The sequence below is a fragment of the Anolis sagrei genome, chromosome 1 (assembly GCF_037176765.1).
Source record: "Anolis sagrei isolate rAnoSag1 chromosome 1, rAnoSag1.mat, whole genome shotgun sequence".
NCBI lineage: Eukaryota > Metazoa > Chordata > Lepidosauria > Squamata > Dactyloidae > Anolis > Anolis sagrei.
This window is the reverse complement of record NC_090021.1, coordinates 170898682-170919758: the sequence shown is the minus strand read 5'-3', so window position 1 is coordinate 170919758 and position 21077 is coordinate 170898682. Positions and strand designations below refer to the sequence as shown.

Here is a 21077-nt window from a genome sequence, read left to right as displayed (position 1 = left end):
ATATGTGAGTTGTAGTTACTGGGCTGTATAGTTCACTTACAATCAAAGAGCATTCTGAACTCCACCAATGATGGAATTGAACCAAATATGGCACGCAGAACTCCCACGACGAACAGAAAATATATATCACTGATTGGTGGGGTGGGGGGCACCAAAATACTGTTTGCTTACAATTGAAAATTACCTAGGGCCGCCTCTGACTCTACTCGAGCTTTAGTTGTTGAAGTTGTTGGATGAGAAACAGGGTAAAAACATATGGTAGAATTCTGCAACGCAGGAGTACGGCTGCCAGGCTACTCTACACTCAAAAATTGGAAGAAATTGCAATTGCATCCATAGATGATAGACTGTAAAATATATAATTTCGCTGAAATTGATGGTTTTGGTTAAAGAAAAAAACAGTAACAAAATTTAAGCAAGATTGACAACCAGCCTCTTGTTATGTATTTAAGAAACCACTGGGATAAGTCATCAGCAACTAGTTTTTAAGTTTAGCAGATATTAAATAAAAGTAAGTTTGGATTACCTAGATATGAGAGACATGTAAAAGGATAATATAGGAAGGAGGACAATTAAACATTTATTACAATCAACTGTGTGGTTGGAAACCATGCCTTTTTTATTTATTTTATTTTATTTATTTAGAAGTTTTATATACCGGTCTTCTCACCTCCAAGGAGGGACTCAGGCCAGTTCACAACATGTGTTCATATACAGTAATATATAAAACAGCACAATGCATCATAATTATCCATTAAAATATAAGTACAATAAAAACATCATCATCACATTACACACGCCAAGTCGTCAGTACAGTCACAATTCATTGCCATCCTTCCATGTGGACAAGGGTTATTGACTCAATCTTCAAATGCCATATTCCAGAGCCAGGTTTTTATTAGTTTCCTAAAGGTCAGAAGGGAAGGAGCAGATCTAATCTCTGGTGGGAGGGAATTCCAAAGCCGAGCAGCCACCACCGAGAAGGCCCTGTCCCTTGTTTCCACCAAACACAATTGTGAAGGTGGTGGGACCGAGAGAAGGGCCCCTCCAGAACATCTTAGTAACCTTGGTGGTTCATAGGGGAGAATCCGTTCGGACAGGTAAACTGGGCCAGAGTCGTTTAGGGCTTTATAGGTCACAACCAGCACTTTGAATTGTGCTGGGAAGCTAATCGGCAGCCAGTGGAGCTGGCGTAACAGAGGGATCGTATGATCTCTGTACCCCGCTCCTGTTAGCAATCTGGCTGCCGCTCGTTGGACTAAATGAAGTTTCCGGGCAGTCTTCAGAGATAACCCCACGTAGAGAGCGTTGCTAAATGGGATGTAACGAGAGCGTGGACCACCGTGACCAAGTCAGACTTCCCAAGGTACGGGCGCAGCTGGCGCACAAGTTTTAATTGTGCAAAAGCTCCCCTGACCACTGCCGAGACCTGGGTTTTGACATTTGTATGGTTGTGGTTTGTAGGTTTTATTTTTTTAATCCTGTGGGTTTTTTTTAAAGGGTATTTCACAGCCACCTATATATATATATTCTGACATTCTTTCTCAGAACTGAGTGATCTCTACAGAACAATCCTTATAAAAGGCCAATGCTTGCATGCCAAGCTGCTCCTAGGTTCATCAATCATACCCTTGGTTCTTCTTCTAATGTGAGAAAGTTTCAGTTTCCCAGTCTCATCTAAACTTAAATGCAGGGGCGGCTCAATCCATTACGCAAAATAAGCATTTGCAGTATAGTTGATTTTGCCCAGGGGTGCTCTTGAGGCGCTCTTGGGGGAAAATAGACCTTGACATATGTGAGTTGTAGTTACTGGGATGTATAGTTCACCTACAATCAAAGAGCATTCTGAACTCCACCAATGATGGAATTGAACCAAATATGGCACACAGAACTCCCACGACGAACAGAAAATATATATCACTGATTGGTTGGGGGCGGGGGGCACCAAAATACTGTTTGCTTACAATTGAAAATTACCTAGGGCCACCTCTGACTCTACTCGGATTAGGAAGTAGGAAAATTGGGTAGGGTTCAGAAGAAATAAAGATATAGTTGAAGGGGGTGTTGTTAGTTCCATCATTCTCTTTACAGGTCCAAGTAAGAAAAAGAGCATTAATAACCACCTTCAGCTGTATACTCCCTTTCCTTGACAGTGATATACTGGTTACCTAGCCCTTAAACAGATGACCTGCATTTAGAGTCTTGGTGGTGGGTCTGTAAGTGACTGTAGAGACCTATGACCTTATCACACTCACCAAATTCAGCATCCTAGGATGCTTCCAGATGGTTTTGGTGACAGATCCCCACCCTGGCCATTACACAGTGTTGTGTGACTTCCAGTGGAGGCATCACCCCCAACCGGGGTGGAAGCATCCTTGGACACTTCCCTTATAATACAGGATCCTTTCCAGAAGAGTCATGTTTCCCATATGTTGCCAAGAGGGAGCTGCGTCTGTGGTGACGGATTCACCTCACTGTTCCTCTTTCCTCCACAAAGCCAGGCGAAGCAGGATACTTCACCTGGCCTTTGTAATAAGGTCACTATTCTAGATCTGCATGGTGTTTTACAATGAGCACATACATTTTCAGATGGAATGCGGTCCCAACAAGGGTTTGTTTGATGTGCCTTCCTCTTATGCATATTATACAAGTACTGACCAACTTGCCTTGGCTACCTATTAGCATTCAAATCCAGTTCAGATCATGCTGTTGACATAGGAAGCTTTGAACACCTTGATATTTATTTATTTTATTTATTTATTTCCAACATATATATGTCATCCTTCTCACCCCAAAGAGGACTCAGGGGGGCTTACAATCTATTTATTTATTTATTTATTTATTTATTTATTTATTTCGTACACTTTTACCCCACCCTTCTCCTCCCAAGGAGGGGGGGGCTCAGGGCAGCCTCACATAAGCACCCACGATGCTATCAACATATAAATAATCAACATTTACATTAAAACATTCAAAACAATTCATTACATTAAAACATTAAAAACAAGATATATATACATAGAATATATTATATTATTAGCATAAGACAATATCAGTATTATATATTACTATATTGTACTATACCATTATTTTGTAATATATTGTGATATATTGTGATATCAGGTTACCTGGTACATCACTTCCCCTGATGTTTGCATTTAATCATTTTTACCATTTTGTTCAATTCAATATAGCATTTCAGATATGATAAGTGGTACAGAAATAGGCTCAATACATAAATAGTTCCATAAGTCACCCATTTTGCCTCCACCCCCACCCTCCCCAATATATGAAAGTGATATATGCAGATCTGGCTTGGGTGGCTAACTTTTGGTGGCAAACTTCTGATGGCAACAGAGTGTGCCCATTCCATTGTTGCCTCCTTGACTCTATAATCATGATCTCAAGTTTCTAAACTGGCATCTTTCTAGCAAACAATAGATTCAGACAGCTTTCTGAATTAAAAGGAGGGATATGGTGGAATATGGCAGAATAAAATAATACCTGGTGTGACTGGTGTGAGCTTTCACAGATTTCAGTCTATTTCTTCAAGTGCACTGAATATTTACACCAAAATTCAGAACACTTCTAGCCCCAAATATTTTGGATAAGGGATACTCAACTTATAAGAAAGGGCAAATATCAGCTTTAGAGCCACCTCAGGGAGATAGGGTGGAATTTAAATAAAGTTGTTGTTATTGTTGTTGTTGTTAACTTGGGTCATTATTTGGAATAGTGTGTTTTCCTGTTTGGCTTGATATAGCGCACTGGAATGAATCTGTTCATCCAAAATGATAGAAACAGGGATGGACTTGAAGGTAAGAAGGGGGCTTTACAGAAAAACCGTTATAATTGAGAACTCCTTATATAGGATCACATTTTCCCAAGGTACCAACAATTTCTCCTTGTTAACGAAAGCATTTTGAACTGTCTAAGTCTGTCTTTCTAGAAGTGATGAGCTTCACTTCAGCAGTAGCATCGTCACTGCTTGACTATGAAGTAGTCCCAAAGCGTCTTTTGCTAAGTGCACTAGGATTCTTCTGGATGATTTACAGAAGCTAAATCTAATTTATTTTGGTTGTTGTTATTTAAATTATAGGTAATTGAATTTGTTGCAGTTTTTCAAATATCAGTAAGTTGCATAAGGCATTTCTATGGCATGTTGACATCCCCGTGAAAAGACAGATGGTTGCACACCTTCAAACTCTTTAAATATTCCAGAATGGTTGTGCGCTGATACCAACGATTGAGTGCGTTAGCCAATTGAGAGAAATTATGTGTCAAATTAAACAATTGCTATGAAATATTCCAAAGTGTGCTGTTTTACTTTTTTGAATATGTAGATTTTGCTACTGACCAAAATGAATTAGGCTCTTGCTTTTAATATATGATTTCGTAAGCCTGCAGCATACATAAATATCCACAATCAAGCTACGATTATTATAGAGTAATCCTGATAAATTCAGCTGGTTGGCTCTAGAATAAGTGAATTATGAATTGCAGCTGTAGTGGCTTGCTAAGTGTGAATGCCTTTATGGAAAAATAATGCTATTGCTATCAATAATTAATTATATACTAATATATATACATTTTAAAATTATTTCTTTTTTCAACTTGATATTCTATTGTACAAAATCTTTCCATAATATAGATATCATTACTAAAGTAACATGGAGGGAGGGATGAGTATAAGATGCGTGTTAGAACTGGCCAAATTTTGAAATGTCTCACTACCAAAATCTTACCAAATACATTAGAGTTTTTTTTTAAAAAAAGAGAATGTTATAAATACAGTAAGATATAACCATGAGAGACTATGGTTGTATTGGCTTTCCATTGTCTCCAAAGTCATTGAGAAACACAATGAAGGGAAGCCAAATATCCTTCTGTAGAAAACTTTGCCAGCCATTTCTGCCATTCAAAACCCTTCAACCATTTATTCTAGGCCTTTTGAAAGCCCTGAGTTAGAGAAATGCAGAGAGTTTTTGCAGCTGAAGACTTCTCCAAGCTGAAGAAAAAACAAGGCCGCTATCTCACAGCTCCATTTGACCCACGTTTTCCAAACATCAACTAAACTCGTAATTGTTACCAGAATTATTTGGATTATTACCGATGTGTGAAGATTATGAGAGCCAAAGAAAAGGATATTGCATTATGTGAGTGGTATCACAGGGTTTTCAAGTTCCTGTGTCCAATTTCTTGGGTAAAGTGCTTGGATGAGCAGCGTGAACAGGTAATTTTTGCTGGCAAGATATGAACCTCCAACTCCCCTTCAACTAAAGTGGATATTCCCTTGGAAAGTCCTCACAATGGCTATTCTTACAACCTCATCTAGATTGATCAATCAAGCTTTGAATTGTTTCAGCAGATTGAATTATTCAGATATTTTTGTGAACTTATTTTAAAAATCTACCAATAAAAATAAGAAGAATTTGTGTGTGTGTATGTATATGTATGTATGTATGTATTTTATATATATATATATATATATATATATATATATATATATATATATATGGAAAACACAATGGGAAAGTAGCGATTCTCTCCAATCAAATGTAAAATTATCCTGTTTGGCTTCTGTTGTCATGTTTTGACTGGTCCAACACTTGACACAACAATATAAAGATTATCTCAGGAACAGGTATAAAAAGGACATTTGAACTTCATGCTGGATACAGTTAGGTTTAGGTTTTCTATGAGTACATCTACACTGACAATTTGTCTCAAAGACAGAAGGGGGTAAATAATCTCTGTACACAATGGAAATTCGGGTCAATGCTGCCTTGAATTATGTTAACAAAAGTCACAGGTTGCTCTGAAGTTTTCCTGAGAATCCAGACCAAACCACATCTTTGGACTCATGTAAACATGTATTCAGGTTCTAAGATGGAACTGGCCACAAGTGTGTGCATGGTCATATCATGTTTCTCATCTCTCTCCCAAGGCTGACTGGGAGGGAAAGGAAACTGGAGGGAATCCATCCACACTGGTTTGAAAAGTTGAATCATTTCCAACTCGCTTACTGATTCGTAAGAGAAATGGAGGAAAAAGCTTCAGGGCAAAGGGATTTCCAGTTTCCTTAAAAACTTCAAAATCGCTTCAAAAATAAAATATTTCCAAATTTATTCCAAATTACGAAGATTCCGACCAAACCTAACCATGCCTAATGTCTACCACTATATTCTTCAATCTTGTTAAAAGTACATACATTTTAGAGGAACAACATGCAAAACAAAAATCTAGAATTATAAGATATTAAGGATATAAACAATTCAGGGAACACCCCATATATGTGAGTGTATATAATTCACATTTTTCTAAAATGTGCCAAAGCTAAAATAGAATATCTAACCCCCTGTTACATTGGCTATTAAAAGTAGTAAAATTGGATAGATTGTTTGTGTTCTTGTGATTGATCAGCTTGTCCTTTTTGTTGTTGCTGCATGTATGTGCTAAGCTTCAGAAAGGGACAAGACCAACATTTTGCAGAAAAGATGGGGAAAATGTTGAGGCAAAATTTGTTTGATCTGTCAGTTTCTCTATGAATGGAAGTGTTCATGAAATGACTGGCCTGTCCCCAGTAGACCATGTCAACCCAAATATTGGCAAGAGTGGCCGGTGATTGGGCCATTCCACACACATTCTCTCCCATTTCCTGATGTGTATTCACCTTGTATTGAATCTCAGAACAATACCCCACATTGTTTCCAATCATATTTTGTCTGTCAAACATTACAGCTGAAGAGGTGGCACATGGTGCCACAAAGCAATCTGCCCCCAAAATTCAGGTACTCATGCCCAAAATGGCCCGTGTTTATATTGTCTTTGGAACCTGTTGACATCTGATCCTATGGGGCAGACAGCGAATGCAGTGTTTCATCAGATACACTGATGAGTGAATAAAAGCACCATGAAATGGAAGCATGTTTTTATGACAACCAGTGCAAATTCACATGAAAACAAACCCAAAGAATGATCTGAAAATAAATGAGCACAGTTTTTGCTACCAAGCCATTTTTTGAAGGGGAATTAATCCATCAGATGCTGCTTGACTTTTGTGATTTGACAAGATTTATTGCCCATAATCTATCACAAGGGAAGAAAAGTCTGGTACCTTCCATCATTCTGATCTATATTAAACAGTTGTTTGTTGGCAGGTATATTAACACGGCTCGTAATTAGTGCTGTCAAAAAGTGTAAATAATTGCCTTCTGATGCAAAACATCAGAAACAGATTTTTGTTGTACTGCATGTAGTGTTATTTTACCAGTGGAACTATTTAAAGGCCCATCTTGTGCTGTGATGGCTCACATACACAAAGAGCAAAGTCCATTCAATATCTTGCAGCCATACAAAGGCTATGACTGATCTTCAAGTAAAATTTCGAGAGCCATTAAACTGGAATCTTGGAAAAGTTGGAGGGTCATAATATCCTCCACCCCTTAAACAATATCTCAAATGTTCCAACTATTTTTTTTACAGACAGAAATCAAATTGTTCCCTTTCGCCCCACACAGTTATAGTACTATGATTTTGTTACAGTAAGTCGTAGCAGGATCAAGTGTGTGTTAAAGAAAAACCTTATGATGTTAATTATGATGTCAGCCAACATGTTTGATCTACACCCAGTGAGGTATAACTGTATGGATTTTAGAATACAGTTTGGAGAAGTAATATGTTGCTCTACGGAGAGAAGCAATATGCTACTATGAGAGAAGAAATATGCTGCTATGCTCTAACAGCTTTGCTATGGTGGAATAGCTATTTACTCAAAGTTTATGTTTTGCTCTCTCATTTGAATGAAGATGAGGAAGCCTTATTCTGTGTTACTTACAAGGACTATGTAAGTTTGTTGCACTGTTTGATTTTGTATGCAACATTTCAAGTTTATGCTTCTGCTGATAAGAGTAAAGCTTTTTCTGTTCCCTTTTCCTCTTTTTTGTGTGTCTTTTGCATGGGTCTTAGCTAAAACATACTTTGCGCAACAGATTTCACATTAACTGCCATGACAACATCCTATGGATCCTGGGATTTGTAGATTAGGCCGACTTCTTTAACAAAACTTCCATTGCTACCCAATAAATTAATCCATGACCCTGGATATATAGGTATACAAAATAGGTATAAAAATCAAACATTTATTGTTAATAAATGAGCACTTGTAAGGCTTGCTAAACAGGCAATTTTTCCTTTTCATGAGGTACAGTTGAAACATTTTCTGCAGAGTCCTGTTCAGAAGATTCCACCTCACTTTCTGTCCCTGTGATAACTGGATTTTAACAGTTTTGGCTTGTTGTGGAAACAAGGACTAACGATAAAGTTTCAGTGGAGACACCTTTCCCCCATAAAAACTATTTCAGGAGTGAATTTCCCTTCCTAGGGGTAGATTTCTCTCACTTTCTGCTGTCTCACCCCCATTCTTAACTACAAGTCATATGTAAGTCAGATGTTTTTAACTTGGAGACTGCATGTACATTTTTTCTTTCTTCTGATTCTATTCCCCTTGTATCCCTTTTGGACTCATTCACACTATACAGTTATTCTCTGACTGAGGATTCCCAAGGTCCTTCCCTGAAATTGCCAGTTCAAGGATTACAGTCATAAGAATTGAAGTAGGATCAGAGTACTATAATACTATGAAAAGACTATTTTCACTTTTTTTCTCTCCATCCACTCACACCTACAGACCCTTGGAAACACTCTTATTTATCTAAGTACTATAAAATATAACTAATTATAGAGCAATTAGGATAAATGGCAAATGTAGAGTCCTAATCTTTGTGGAAAAAACATTGGAAAGATAAGGGGGAAGTTTTGTCAACAGTTTGAACAGAGGAATAAAATCGCAAAGAAGGCAAAGGCTAAAATGTTTCAAATTGCTTTAGTGAAAGAAAAGTGAGCAGTAAAAGAAAAGTGGGTAGTAATTTATCACCACCGCAGGTCGCTAGCTATGACAAATAGATTATTTTTCTCCTTACCCAGCAAGGCCAGTATTGAATACGACTTCTCCAGCTGTAGAGGATGGATGACCAAACGAGTAGCCCTTCATCTTGGTCCCATCTTCCAGTACCAAGTTGGCAGTCTGTGCCTAGGAGGGAGGAAAAGCTCATGAGACTACATAGCCACATATATACACATATGTAATTTTTGTTGCATAATACTGGATTTTGTCCCCAGATTCCAAATCTGCAAACTTCCTTCACTCTAACCTTGTTCACATTTCTGTCTTCTGTACCCTAGGTTGAGACAGAAGGCTGCTCATGGTTTTGACTTAGGTTGAGTCTACAGTAGTGAGTAAATCTGAAGCTAATCTGGAGTAGAAATGCAGGACCAAGACTGTTTCAGTCCCACTGGACTATCACCTTACTGTTCCTGTCACCACTGCTGCTTCCAGTTGGCTGCAGAGCTCCATGTGGACCCTTAGATGTCATGCTGTCCTGACATCAGCAGAGGAACCCACACAAGTGGGAAGAAAGATGTGATGATTTCCCCACAATCTTCTTGGTCTCTCAGGCACTTATACTGACGTCAACACGGGCATCCATGATTACAAGTAGTTATCACAGAGCTCAGTTGACTGGGAAAGGGGACCCAGTGGCACAATGGGTTCAAATTTGGGGAATGGGTTGAGCTCCCATCTCAGCCCTAGCTTCCCATCTGGGGACATGAGAGAAGCTTCCCACAGGATGGTAAAACATCAAACATATGGGCATCCCCTGGGCAACGTCTTTGCAGATGGCTATTCTCTCACACCAGAAACAACTTGCACTTTAAGTTGCTCCTGACATGAGAAAAAAAGTTGACCGGGAGCAGCAATAGCATGGGCAAGACCCATCCTGTTTTGCTTGCACTGATGAGTGCAGGGAAAGGGGGGTGATGACAGTGTCCCATGCAGACAGCAAATACCTCTGTCCGCATTGCCCCACCGTGAAACCAGATTAATCTGATTTACCTTGTAATTCTTCCCAGAAGTACAGGACCATAACTGGGACAGACAGGGACAAACTCTTGATGAGTTTGGGTTGTAATGAGGTATTTTACCAAGTTGTAAAGTGCTATAAAATGCTTTGCAGTGTTCGTAAGCAAAAGGTTGCATGATTTGACCTTATTATTACTCTGCCAGAGGGCCATGCGCAGCACAGGTGAACATTACCCTGGCAGTGTATGTTTCTAAATAGATGAATATTTTCTAATTCTTGGTGAATCATAACCATTATTTAGAAACAGATTAGTTTATACAGCACTCCCAGAGCAATTATTTTTACTCCATGTGCATGTATGGACATTAGCGCAAATCCCCCAGCTGACAAAGATATTACTTTATCATGCAAAACATATTTTTTAAAAATGTATTTGTGAACAATTAGAAAAGGCAACTTGGGCTAATTGGTTCCCTGTGTGAACATTTTGAGCTTCAGTTGAAATTAAATATTTCTTCATCCCACTCCTATATGGGGATGGGTATTCTTAAAAATCCACAGTGAACATGCCTTCCGTGTAATGTTTTTTGCTGAATTGCGACTGCCCTGCTCATGCTTTCTGTCAAAGATGGCTAACAAATTGCACCAATACATTTTGAAGTAGGACAAAATAATATATGCTACTATTGACTTGTGCATAGTTTTATTTCCATTGATTTCATGTTATGGTATCAGCAACTAAAATTATACCATGTGCAAGGAAAAGGTATGTAATAAGGATCTATGAGTGATTAAAATATTTATAACCTGCCTTTCCACTGGAAATTTTCAGGACAACCAAGCTAAGAAAACAGACAGCCACAGCAGCCAGGCACTCATCCAACACCTGAGGGCCTTCCTTGGAATTAGGTGGAAAAGAATAGTAGAGTTGGGTGTCACCTGCATAGAGATAGCATCCAACTCCAAAACTCCGGATGACCTCTCCCAACAGTTTCATGTAGATGTTGAAAAGCATGGGGGACAGAATGGAGCCTTACAGGACCCCACAGGTCAAAGGTCAGGGGTCCGAGAAGGTGTCCCCCAGCTTCACCATCTGGGAGCGATCCTCCAGGACCACAACAGAGCCGTGCTCCCAAGACCCATCCCAGAGAGCCGTCCCAGAAGGATACCATGGTTGATGGTATCAAAAGCCACTGAGATGTCCAAGAGAACCAGCAGGGTCACACTCCCCCTGTCCAGCTCCCTGCAGAGGTCATCCATGAAGGCAACCAAAGCCATCTCGGTACCATGACCAGGCCTAAAGCAAGACTGTGACTAGTCCAGGTAGTCAATGTCATCTAGGAATCCCTGGAGCTGAAAGGCAACCACTTGCTCCAGCACCTTGCCCAAAAAAGGGAGGTTGGAGATTGACCTGTAATTGCTCAAGACCGTAGAGTCAAGGGAGGCCTTTTTCAGGAGTGGTCTCACCACAGCTTGTTTTAAACCAGATGGAAATGTCCCCCTGCTCCAACGTTGCATTAATGATCAACACAAACCAATCAATCAACCCACCTTTAGCCAATTTAATTAGCCAAGAAGGGCAACGGTCCAGAACCGACATAGTCACCCTCACAGCCCCAAGGACCCCCTCCATGTCATCAATGACCTGAAACAGCTCCGAAGATCTATCGGATGCAGACGCTATGCAAGCAGTCAAGAAAGTCTCCTTGGCTGCCCATATAGCCGCGGTGTAGGCCCTAATTGAGGCTCTAGCCCGCGCTTGGTCGGAAACACCCCGGGATTTTCTACATGTCTTTAAAATGATATGGTAAAAACTACATGAATTGCTTAGCTTGGTCTTTCCCTCAGTTCTGCCTCTCCATTTCACCTTTGTTTTCTTCACGCTTCGAACGTTTTGAAAGAGTCTTTCTATTGCTAACTGAAATATATTTAAAGGCAGCACTCAATATTTTTCTCTTCCTTTAATTACATTTTTTTCAGATTGCTCCTAGGGGTTTTATGGATCTCCCAGATCTCTCCTTTGCCTAGTGGGCTGCATTGTTACAGGCTCTGTGTTTATTGCTTTGCTCATATTGCTCTTTATATCTCCCCACCACTTAAATTCACTCTCTCTGGCTGTGTATTAAATGCAGCTAGCTTCAATACTAGGAGTTTCTGCCCTTTTCCAAAATGTAGTGAAACTTTACTGCAGCTGACCCTTTCCAAAATAATCCCCAGTTATGACTTTTTTTGAGAGAGACTTAGGTTAGGTTTGAAATTAAGGGGGTTCATTTTTGTCAGTACTCCTCTCTACATGCAGAACACATACCTAGGGTTTAAAATGCAATTAAATATAGTTATCTAGGCTTATTGTGGAAGTATATCCTGTTCTATTAAAGCATAAAAAATCAGGAAACCTAGATCCTGCAGTGCTAATTCAATATAACTAAGTAGCTGTATGGTTAGAGACAGGAATAATGTTATTCCACCTGGTACTTACAAAGTCTTTTACAGATATCCAGTTGCCACCACTATTTGGAATCTTGTGGAATCTTGTAATGAGAAGTGTAATAAAAGAAGGGAACAAAAATGGTCCCTGAACGTATAGTAGTCTATACACATTGTGGGGAGTGGGTAGGAGGCAATGGCAAATCCTTTCTAAACATAGATCCAATCTGAAGTGTGGAGGCTGCTAAGACGATTGAGCAATGACCCCTCGCAAACTAATATTCAGACCAACATAAAGTTAGATCAGATAGCACATCAACTTCTGAAGAATGGGAAACCCAACCTTGCCACCAAAGTAGGAAGGAAACCAATAGTCAGACAACCAGATAGTGAGAAGAACAACCTTCATGAACCTTTTACATCTACTGAATTGGATATGGTTCTCAATAAATGTAAAAATGACAAAGCAGCTGGCCTGGATGATGTACGGATGGAATAAATTAAGAACTTTGGCCCAAAAGCAAGTTGCTGGCTGCTGAAACTGTTGAACATAGAATCATAGAATCATAGAATAAAAGAGTTAGAAGAGACCTCATGGGCCATCCAGTCCAACCCCCTGCCAAGAAGCAGGAATATTGCATTCAAATCACCCCTCACAGATGGCCATCCAGCCTCTGTTTAAAAGCTTCCAAAGAGGGAGCCTCCACCACACTCTGGGGCAGAGAGTCCCACTGCTGAACGGCTCTCACAGTCAGGAAGTTCTTCCTCATGTTCAGATGGAATCTCCTCTCTTGTAGTTTGAAGCCATTGTTCTGCGTGCTAGTCTCCAGGGAAGCAGAAAACAAGCTTGCTCCCTCCTCCCTGTGACTTCCTCTCACATACTTATACATGGCTATCATATCTCCTCTCAGCCTTCTCTTCTTCAGGTTAAACATGCCCAGCTCCTTAAGCGACTCCTCATATGGCTTGTTCTCCAGACCCTTGATCATTTTAGTCACCCTCCTCTGGACACATTCCAGCTTGTCAATATCTCTCTTGAATTGTGGTGCCCAGAATTGGACACAATATTCCAGGAGTGGTCTAACCAAAGTGGAATAGAGGGGTAGCATGACTTCCCTAGATCTAGACACTATGCTCCTATTGATGCAGGCCAAAATCCCATTGGCTTTTTTTGCCGCCACATCACATGGTTGGCTCATGTTTAACTTGTTGTCCACGAGGACTCCAAGATCATTTTCAACAACTGCACTGCATCCTGTCAGATCCCCAAAATCAGGAGAAAGCTAGAATCATAGCCATCTTGAAACCAGACAAAGACCGTAATGATCCAAAAAGCTATAGACCAATCTCCTTGTGCCATCTTTATAAAGTTCTAGAGAGACTTATTTTGCATAGAATTGTGGAAAAAATAGATCCATGTCTGATTCCACAGCCAGCTGGCTTTAGGAAAGGCAAAAGCTCTACATCACAAGTGTTGAACCTGACTCAGCATATAGAAGATGGCTTTGAAAGGCAGAAGAATACAGGAGCTGTCTTCATAGACCTGTGAGCAAGCAGCTTATAACACTGTCAATCATTGCCTTCTCCTGAGAAAAATGTATAAAATCACAAAGGACTACCACCTCACCCACTTCAAAGGAAATCTGCTACAAAACAGGAGATTTTTTTTTGTTGAATGCCACGGCCAGAGAAGCAGATGGTCAAAACAGAAGAACGGCCTGCCTCAGGGGAGTGTGCTTGCTCAATCAATCAATGTTTAACATTTACACAAATGATCAGCCACTGCCAGAAGTTACTTTTTCATATATGCTGACAACTGTGCCATCACCACCCAAGCAGGGAGCTTTGAAATTGTTGAACAAAAGCTCTCTGAAGCTTTAGGTGCTGTTACTGCCTATTAGAGGGAAAACCAGTGGATTCCTAATCCATCTAAAACACAGATGTGTGCTTTTCATCTCAAGAACAGACAAGCATCTTGAGCAGTGAGGATTACCTGGGAAATAATCCCACTGGAGCATTGCAGCACACCCAATACCGGATCGTTCTCTGACCTACAAGAAGCACTACTTGAATATCAAGCAAAAAGTGGGCGCTAGAAACAATATCATATGAAAGCACACTGGCACAATCTGGGGATCACAAACAGATACAGTGAAGACATCTGCCCTTGAGCTTTGCTACTCTGCTGCTGAGTATGCATGCCCAGTATGGAACACATCTCACTACCTAAAACAGTGGATGTGGCTCTTAATGAGACATGCCGCATTATCACAGGATGTCTACATCCTACACGACTGGAGAAATTATACTGTTTAGCCAGTATTGTACCCCTGACATCCGCTGGAAAGTAGCAGCCAATAATGAAAGTACCAAAGCAGTGACATCTCCAGCCCATCCCCTGTTCGGATATCAGTCAGCACACCAATGCCTTAAATCAAGAAATAGTTTTCTAAGATCTACAGAGTTACTCGAGGGAACACCTCAGCAAGCAAGAGTTCAAAGTGGAAGGCTAAAACCCAGAACCTCAATCAATGGCTGATACTGAATGAGAGACTCCCTCCTGGGCACACAGGAGTCTGGGCAACTTGGAAGGTACTGAACGGATTGCACTCTAGTACCATGAGATTCAGAGCCAACCTTAAGAAATGGGACCACAAAGTGGAGTCCATGATATGCAAATGTGGAGAAGAGCAAACACAGACTACCTACTGCAATGCAACCTGAGCCCTGCCACATGCACAATGGAGGACCTTCTAGCAAGACCAGAGGCACTCCAAATGGCCAGCTATTGGTCAAAGGACAGTGAGTATAATACCAAGTTTTTAAACTTTGTGTGTGTGTATTTTCAATAATTACAACTTATACCCTCGGTTCACTTCAGATATGATAAATAAATATATATATATTATGAAACTGTATTATGTAGCAGTGTAGATGGGGCCTCGGTTGGGGAAGCCATAAAACATTTTCTGGATTTCTCTCCGCAAGCTTCCCCTTCTGTCTAATTGACGGCCACTTGGACCATATAGGGATGTATCTCTACACTGTCAAATTAATGCAGCCTGGCACTACTTTAACTGCCATGCTCATTGCTATGGAGCTGTGATTTTAACAGGTATTTAGTCCTTTGTGTCTTATCGAACTACAATTCCTAGGATTCCATAACACTGACCATGGCAGTTAAAGTGGTGTCAAACTGCTTCAATTCGTGAATGTGGATGCACTCTCAGTTGTCTGAGGAGATGCTATGAGAGGGAAAGTGAGGGGGAAACGTATTGTCGAGGGCTTTCATGGCTGGAATCACTCCTCAGAGGATGCTCGGGTAGATGCAGGTGAAACGTCAGGAGAGAATGCTTCTAGAACATGGTCATATAACCCGAAAAACCTACAACAACCCACTGAGATGGAAACCACGGCAGGGTCCAGTTCCTTCCCAGTCTCTTTTTCTTTCTGCTGTTCTTCGAAATGCCACATTGTTAGCCTTGGTGTGGTTTTAACAAGCTTTCTCCACAGGCACCCCAGTGCTTTCGTGTCATGTCAGCCGAGGAAGGCAGCAAAGCTGACCTGCAAGATCTTAAGAAGCAGACCGAGAGTCTGGCTGTGGGGAAGTAATGACTAATCTTGCAAACGGCCTGTCACAACACCTCTGGAAGCCCGTTACGTTGTTCAGCACTTTTCCTTTTCACCGAAGGAAACCTAGCTGGGCTTGATCAGCCGATCTGTAATGTTATTCCCACAGAGCTCCCCATCCATGCCCTTTGGTGTCACCATCCATCACCTCGGCCTCTTCAGATATTCAGAAAGGTTACAAAGGACCAGGGGAGTCTAAATAATGCAACAGAGCATTGTACATTATGGATACGAACCCAGGAAGGCAGAAAGCATCTGCGGCAGGGAGCGTTACAACCCGGCGTCACTTCTCATAAAACTTTCCTCTTGTTTCGATGGAAGAAAAATCCACGCTGCAGGGACCAACTTGCGTGAGCAGAATGGCACTATCAGCACAAGACACAAGATTGCCTCTTTTCTTCCATAAGATGGCAAACCACAATTTCCTGGGGATTTTTCCATTCATTAATTTCATAATTTCATAATTTTGAAGGGGTCCCATATTAATGAAATCCACATTGAACTGGATTATATGGCAGTGTGGACTCAGATAACCCAGTTCAAAGCAGATATTTTGCTGTTCTGGGGGCCCTTCCACACAGCTGAATAAAATCCAACATTTTCTGCTTTGAACTGGAATATATGGCAGTATTCAAGGAGCTCCACTGGCTGCCATTCATTTACCGGACCCAATTCAAGGTGCAGGTTCTTACCTACAAAGCCCTGAACGGTTTGGGACCCGCCTACCTGCGTGACCACATCTCTGTATATGAACCCACACGATCCCTTCGATCATCCGAAGAGGCCCTGTTCTTGATCCCACCAGCATCGTAGGTGCGATTGGTGGGGACGAGAGAGAGGGCCTTTTCGGTGGTGGCCCCTCGACTCTGGAACTCACTCCCTAAAGACATCAGACAGGCCCCAACTTTGGCAGTCTTTAGGAGCTTGAAGACGTGGTTGTTCCAGTGTGCCTCCCGGAATAATTGATTCCATAGCACTTTGTCCTCCAAAGTACTTTACATTTTTTTAGGTCTGCTCGTATGCCCTTCCACAAACGCCACTATCACCTTCTCGTCCATGTCCCACAATTACTTCCAATTTTAACTTTACATTTGGCCTTCCCACTGTTTTAATTGTGTGTTGTCTTATTGATAATGTTGTATATTTTATTGTCTATGTTTTATTTTAATTTGCTTGTACTGTTGTTATTGCTTGTATTGTTTATTCGGGCTCGGCCTCATGTAAGCCGCACCAAGTCCCTTGGGGAAATGGTAGCAGGGTACAAATAAAGTGTTATTATTATTATTATTATTATTATTATTAAGGGCCCCCGGTGGCACAGTGGGTTAAAGCACTGAGCCGCTGAGCTTGTTGACCAAAAGGTCGGAGGTTCGATTCCGGGGAGCGGCGTGAGCTTCCGCTGTCAGCCCTAGCTTCTGCCAACCTAGCACTTCAGAAACATGCAAATGTGAGTAAATCAATAGGTACCGCTCCGGTGGGAAGGTAACAACGCTCCATGCGGTCATGCTGGCCACATGACCTTGGAGGTGTCTTTGGACAACGCTGGCTCTTCGGCTTAGAAATGGAGATGAACACCACACCCCAGAGTCAGACATGACTGGACTTAATGTCAGGGGACAACTTTTACCTTTTGTTATTATTATTACTATTATTATTATTATTATTATTATTATTATTATTATTATTGTGGACTCCGATATCCCAGTTCAAAATAGATATTGTGGGATTTTCAGCCTTGATATTTTGGATTATGTGGCTGTGTAGAAGGGCCCTGGGATATATGGTTGTGTGGAAGGGCTCTTAGTGAGCAGTTTTTACTAGCAAATTCACTGCCAATAAGGAACCAATATTTATAGCTAAACTATTTGGAGCATTAGATGGATCCTGCGCAGCCTAAACATCATTTTCTCTTATTCTTTAGCAAGTAGTCATGACTCCGGGCCTAGGATATCAAGGCAGTTAATCCACAATATCTGCTTTGAATAGGGCTATCTGAGTCCACACTGCCATATAATGCAGTTCAGTGTGGATTTTATATAGCTGTGTGGAAAGGGCTTCTAATTCATATCAGGGCCAGTGCACATAGAGGAAGGTCAACGCCTCCCTCTTAAGGTTTACTCACGTAAACCTAAAAAAAAAAAAAAGCCAAACTAGGGACTTTTTAAAACTCCTACTTGGGTGGAGGTATTTTGATTAAAAAAATTTTTTAGGAAAAACCTGTAGCTGGTGTAGTTCAGTTTTCTGTCTAGCATGAACCTCAAGACTCAGACATCATATGATGGTGCTGCTATAAGGCTGGGATTTTGAACAAGAAAGATTAATGGAAATACACGTACTATTGGAAATTCCCCAAATAGCTCTGACAAAGTTGCCTGGTACATCTTTTTACTTTGTATGTTCTGTGATTTTACCTGGGAACCACTCTGAGTCCCCTCAGGGAGATAGAGCGGTATATAAATAAAGTTTTATTATTATTTTATTATTATTATCTTTTGTTGGAGAAGCTGGCTGATTGCTCTCAATAGCTGAAACTTCCTTAAGTCTTCAGAATGACTATGAAATGTATAAAAACCATCCTGTGCTTTTCTTTCACCCACCGATCCCCCCTCCTGGGTAGGGATGGATTGATCCAAGTCTCTTAAAGGAAATAATGATGATGTACTGAAGTTAAATGGAGGGAGCACATAGATAGAGTCTGCCAAATAGGCTCTCCTTCTCTTTCAAGACCTGATCCGTGGAGTGAGTGTGTTTTTCTGCTGGAGTATTTAAGCTACTCAGTCATACTGTGCTAAACGCATATAGAGTGAAAGGAGGAAAGGAGGCGGGAAGCAGCATGGCACTGCGAAGCCCCTCACTATCCCCAGTGAAGCCCCAAGAGCTCTGCAGGACACAGTTTGAGAACTCGTGGGCTAGAATGTATATGAAACATTAATGTTTGTCATGTTTAGATTTGAGTCCCATTTCCAAAATATCTCATTATTTGCATGTATACAAATATTCAAAAAAAAATTTAAAAAACAATCAAATCTAAAACACTTCCAATCCCAAACATTTGGGATAAGGGAATTATTATTATTATTATTATTATTATTATTATTATTATTATTATTATTTGAAACACAACAATATGAGTCCACAGCAAACAAGATCACTCTACTGGCTGTTGTATTGGATCACACGTCGGGCACTTCCCAAGTGTCTAGGATTGTGTGATGTATCGGCAAATAATGCGTGCAGATCCCAGTAAGGTAGCCTTCTGCAGCTGGCAGATGGTAATTTTGTCAGCGCCAATTGTGTTTAAGTGCAGGCCAAGGTCTATTATTATTATTATTATTATTAGTAGTAGTAGTAGTAGTAGTAGTAGTAGTAGGCAAAGCATTGTGCCCTGGAGAGCCATAGCCCAAAGACGACACATGCTTAATCCCCAAGTGAGAACATAGTTCATGACCAATGCTTTATATGCTGACAACTTTTACCACATTAGGCCTCTTCAGAACAGCATAGAAATTGGGTTTATCCAAAAAGGATCAATTTCCAATAGAGTGATATCTTGACTTAAGAATTTAATTTGTTCCGTGACCAAGTTTTAAACTCAAAATACTCTTATCTCAAAGCAAATTTTCCCATTGAAAAGCAGTAAATCCATTCCAACCAGCCGACCCCCCCCCATTTTTTGTTATGTGTTTTGAAATATGAAAAAGTACTTTGTAAATATAAATTATACCAAAAATGTATAAATGCGCAATCACATGGAACAATAAAAAGAAGATCAACTTTAAAATCGTAAAAGCATGGTAAATGGTGGGGCTGCCCTTGAAAACAGCCCAGAAATTCCAATGGCCAGGTTGTTAACTGGTGCTCCTTAAAGGGAGAGGTCAACCCTCCTGTTTAAGGAGCTCCATTGACTGCCGTTCATTTTCCAGTCCCAATTCAAGGTGCAGGTGCTTACCTACTAAGCCCTGAATGGTTTGGGACCCGCCTAACTGTGTGACCGCATCTCTGTATATGAACCCACATGATCTCTTCGATCATCCGGAGAGGCCCTGCTCACGATCCCACCTTCGTCGCAAGCGCGATTGGTGGGGACGAGGGACAGAGTCTTCTCTGTGGTGGCCCCATACTCTGAAACTCTCTCCCCAAGGACATCAGACAAGCCCCAACGTTGGCAGTCTTTAGGAAGAGCTTGAAGATGTGGTTGTTCCAGTGTGCCTTCCCAGAATAGGAAACTCCAAGCATCATGTCCCAAATGCACTTTACTAGAGATTCAAGATTAATTGCATACCGCACCTATCTCCAAAAACCTATCCATTTCACTTGATCATGTCCAGCATTTTTTTAAAAAAAAATAATAATTACATTTGGCCTTAGATTTTAACTGCGTCATGGTGTTATTGTTTAATGTTTATTGCTATTGTTTAATGTTTATTGCTTTGTTTTAGGAGTTTATTTATTGTTGTATTTGTTATGCTATTTTTTTACTGTTGTATTTGAGGCAACAGAATGTGTGTTGGCCAGTGTAACATAAAGGCAAAAAGTTCACATTCACATGAAACAATGCAAAAAATGAAGATCAACTTTAAAATGGCAGAAGCGCAAAGTTGTGGCACAATGGTAGAAGCACAAAATTGTGACAATGAAGTACAAAGTGAAGAGGCAGAAGTATCATTTTCTTCATACTGTACTCACTCCAGCATTCATCCCCCTCTCTCTCTTCATGAAGCCAAATATACCAGGAATATAAACCACACAAAATCAACTAACTCAAAGTTCCTCAAAGCAGACAAGAGCAAAGCAGACAGCAATCTCCCAAAGCAGAGAAGAACATGGAGGCTGATCCCTTGAAGCCCTAAAGCCCATTACTCTCTCCCTAGCACTCCCTCTTGCGCTAGCTCTTAACTCAAAATGCTGTTCTTATGTCAAAGCAAAAGCCAGCTGAGTGATGGCTCTTAATTCAAAATGATCTTAAGTTGGGATGCTCTTAAGTAGAGGATCCAGAGTATAGACTAATTCCTGTAAACAAGTGAACTGCCAACTTCAGCTTGCTTAAAAATGCTATCTCAAGGGCTCATTCGGAGTGGTGATTCATATCAGTTTTTA

The 21077-nt window shown here is 40.6% G+C and overlaps 1 protein-coding gene across 1 annotated transcript in view; it reads right to left on the bottom strand.

The window, feature by feature from the left end:
- CPS1 (carbamoyl-phosphate synthase 1) overlaps positions 1-9415 on the bottom strand; it is a 198399-nt gene extending 188984 nt beyond the window's left edge. Inside the window, exons 1-2 of the mRNA XM_067463940.1 lie at positions 9371-9415; positions 8982-9091 (exon numbers count right to left, since the gene is read on the bottom strand). Coding sequence (XP_067320041.1) covers positions 8982-9091; positions 9371-9415 — 155 coding nt within the window. The remainder of the gene's footprint in view (positions 1-8981; positions 9092-9370) is intronic.
- Positions 9416-21077: the final 11662 nt, after the last annotated feature.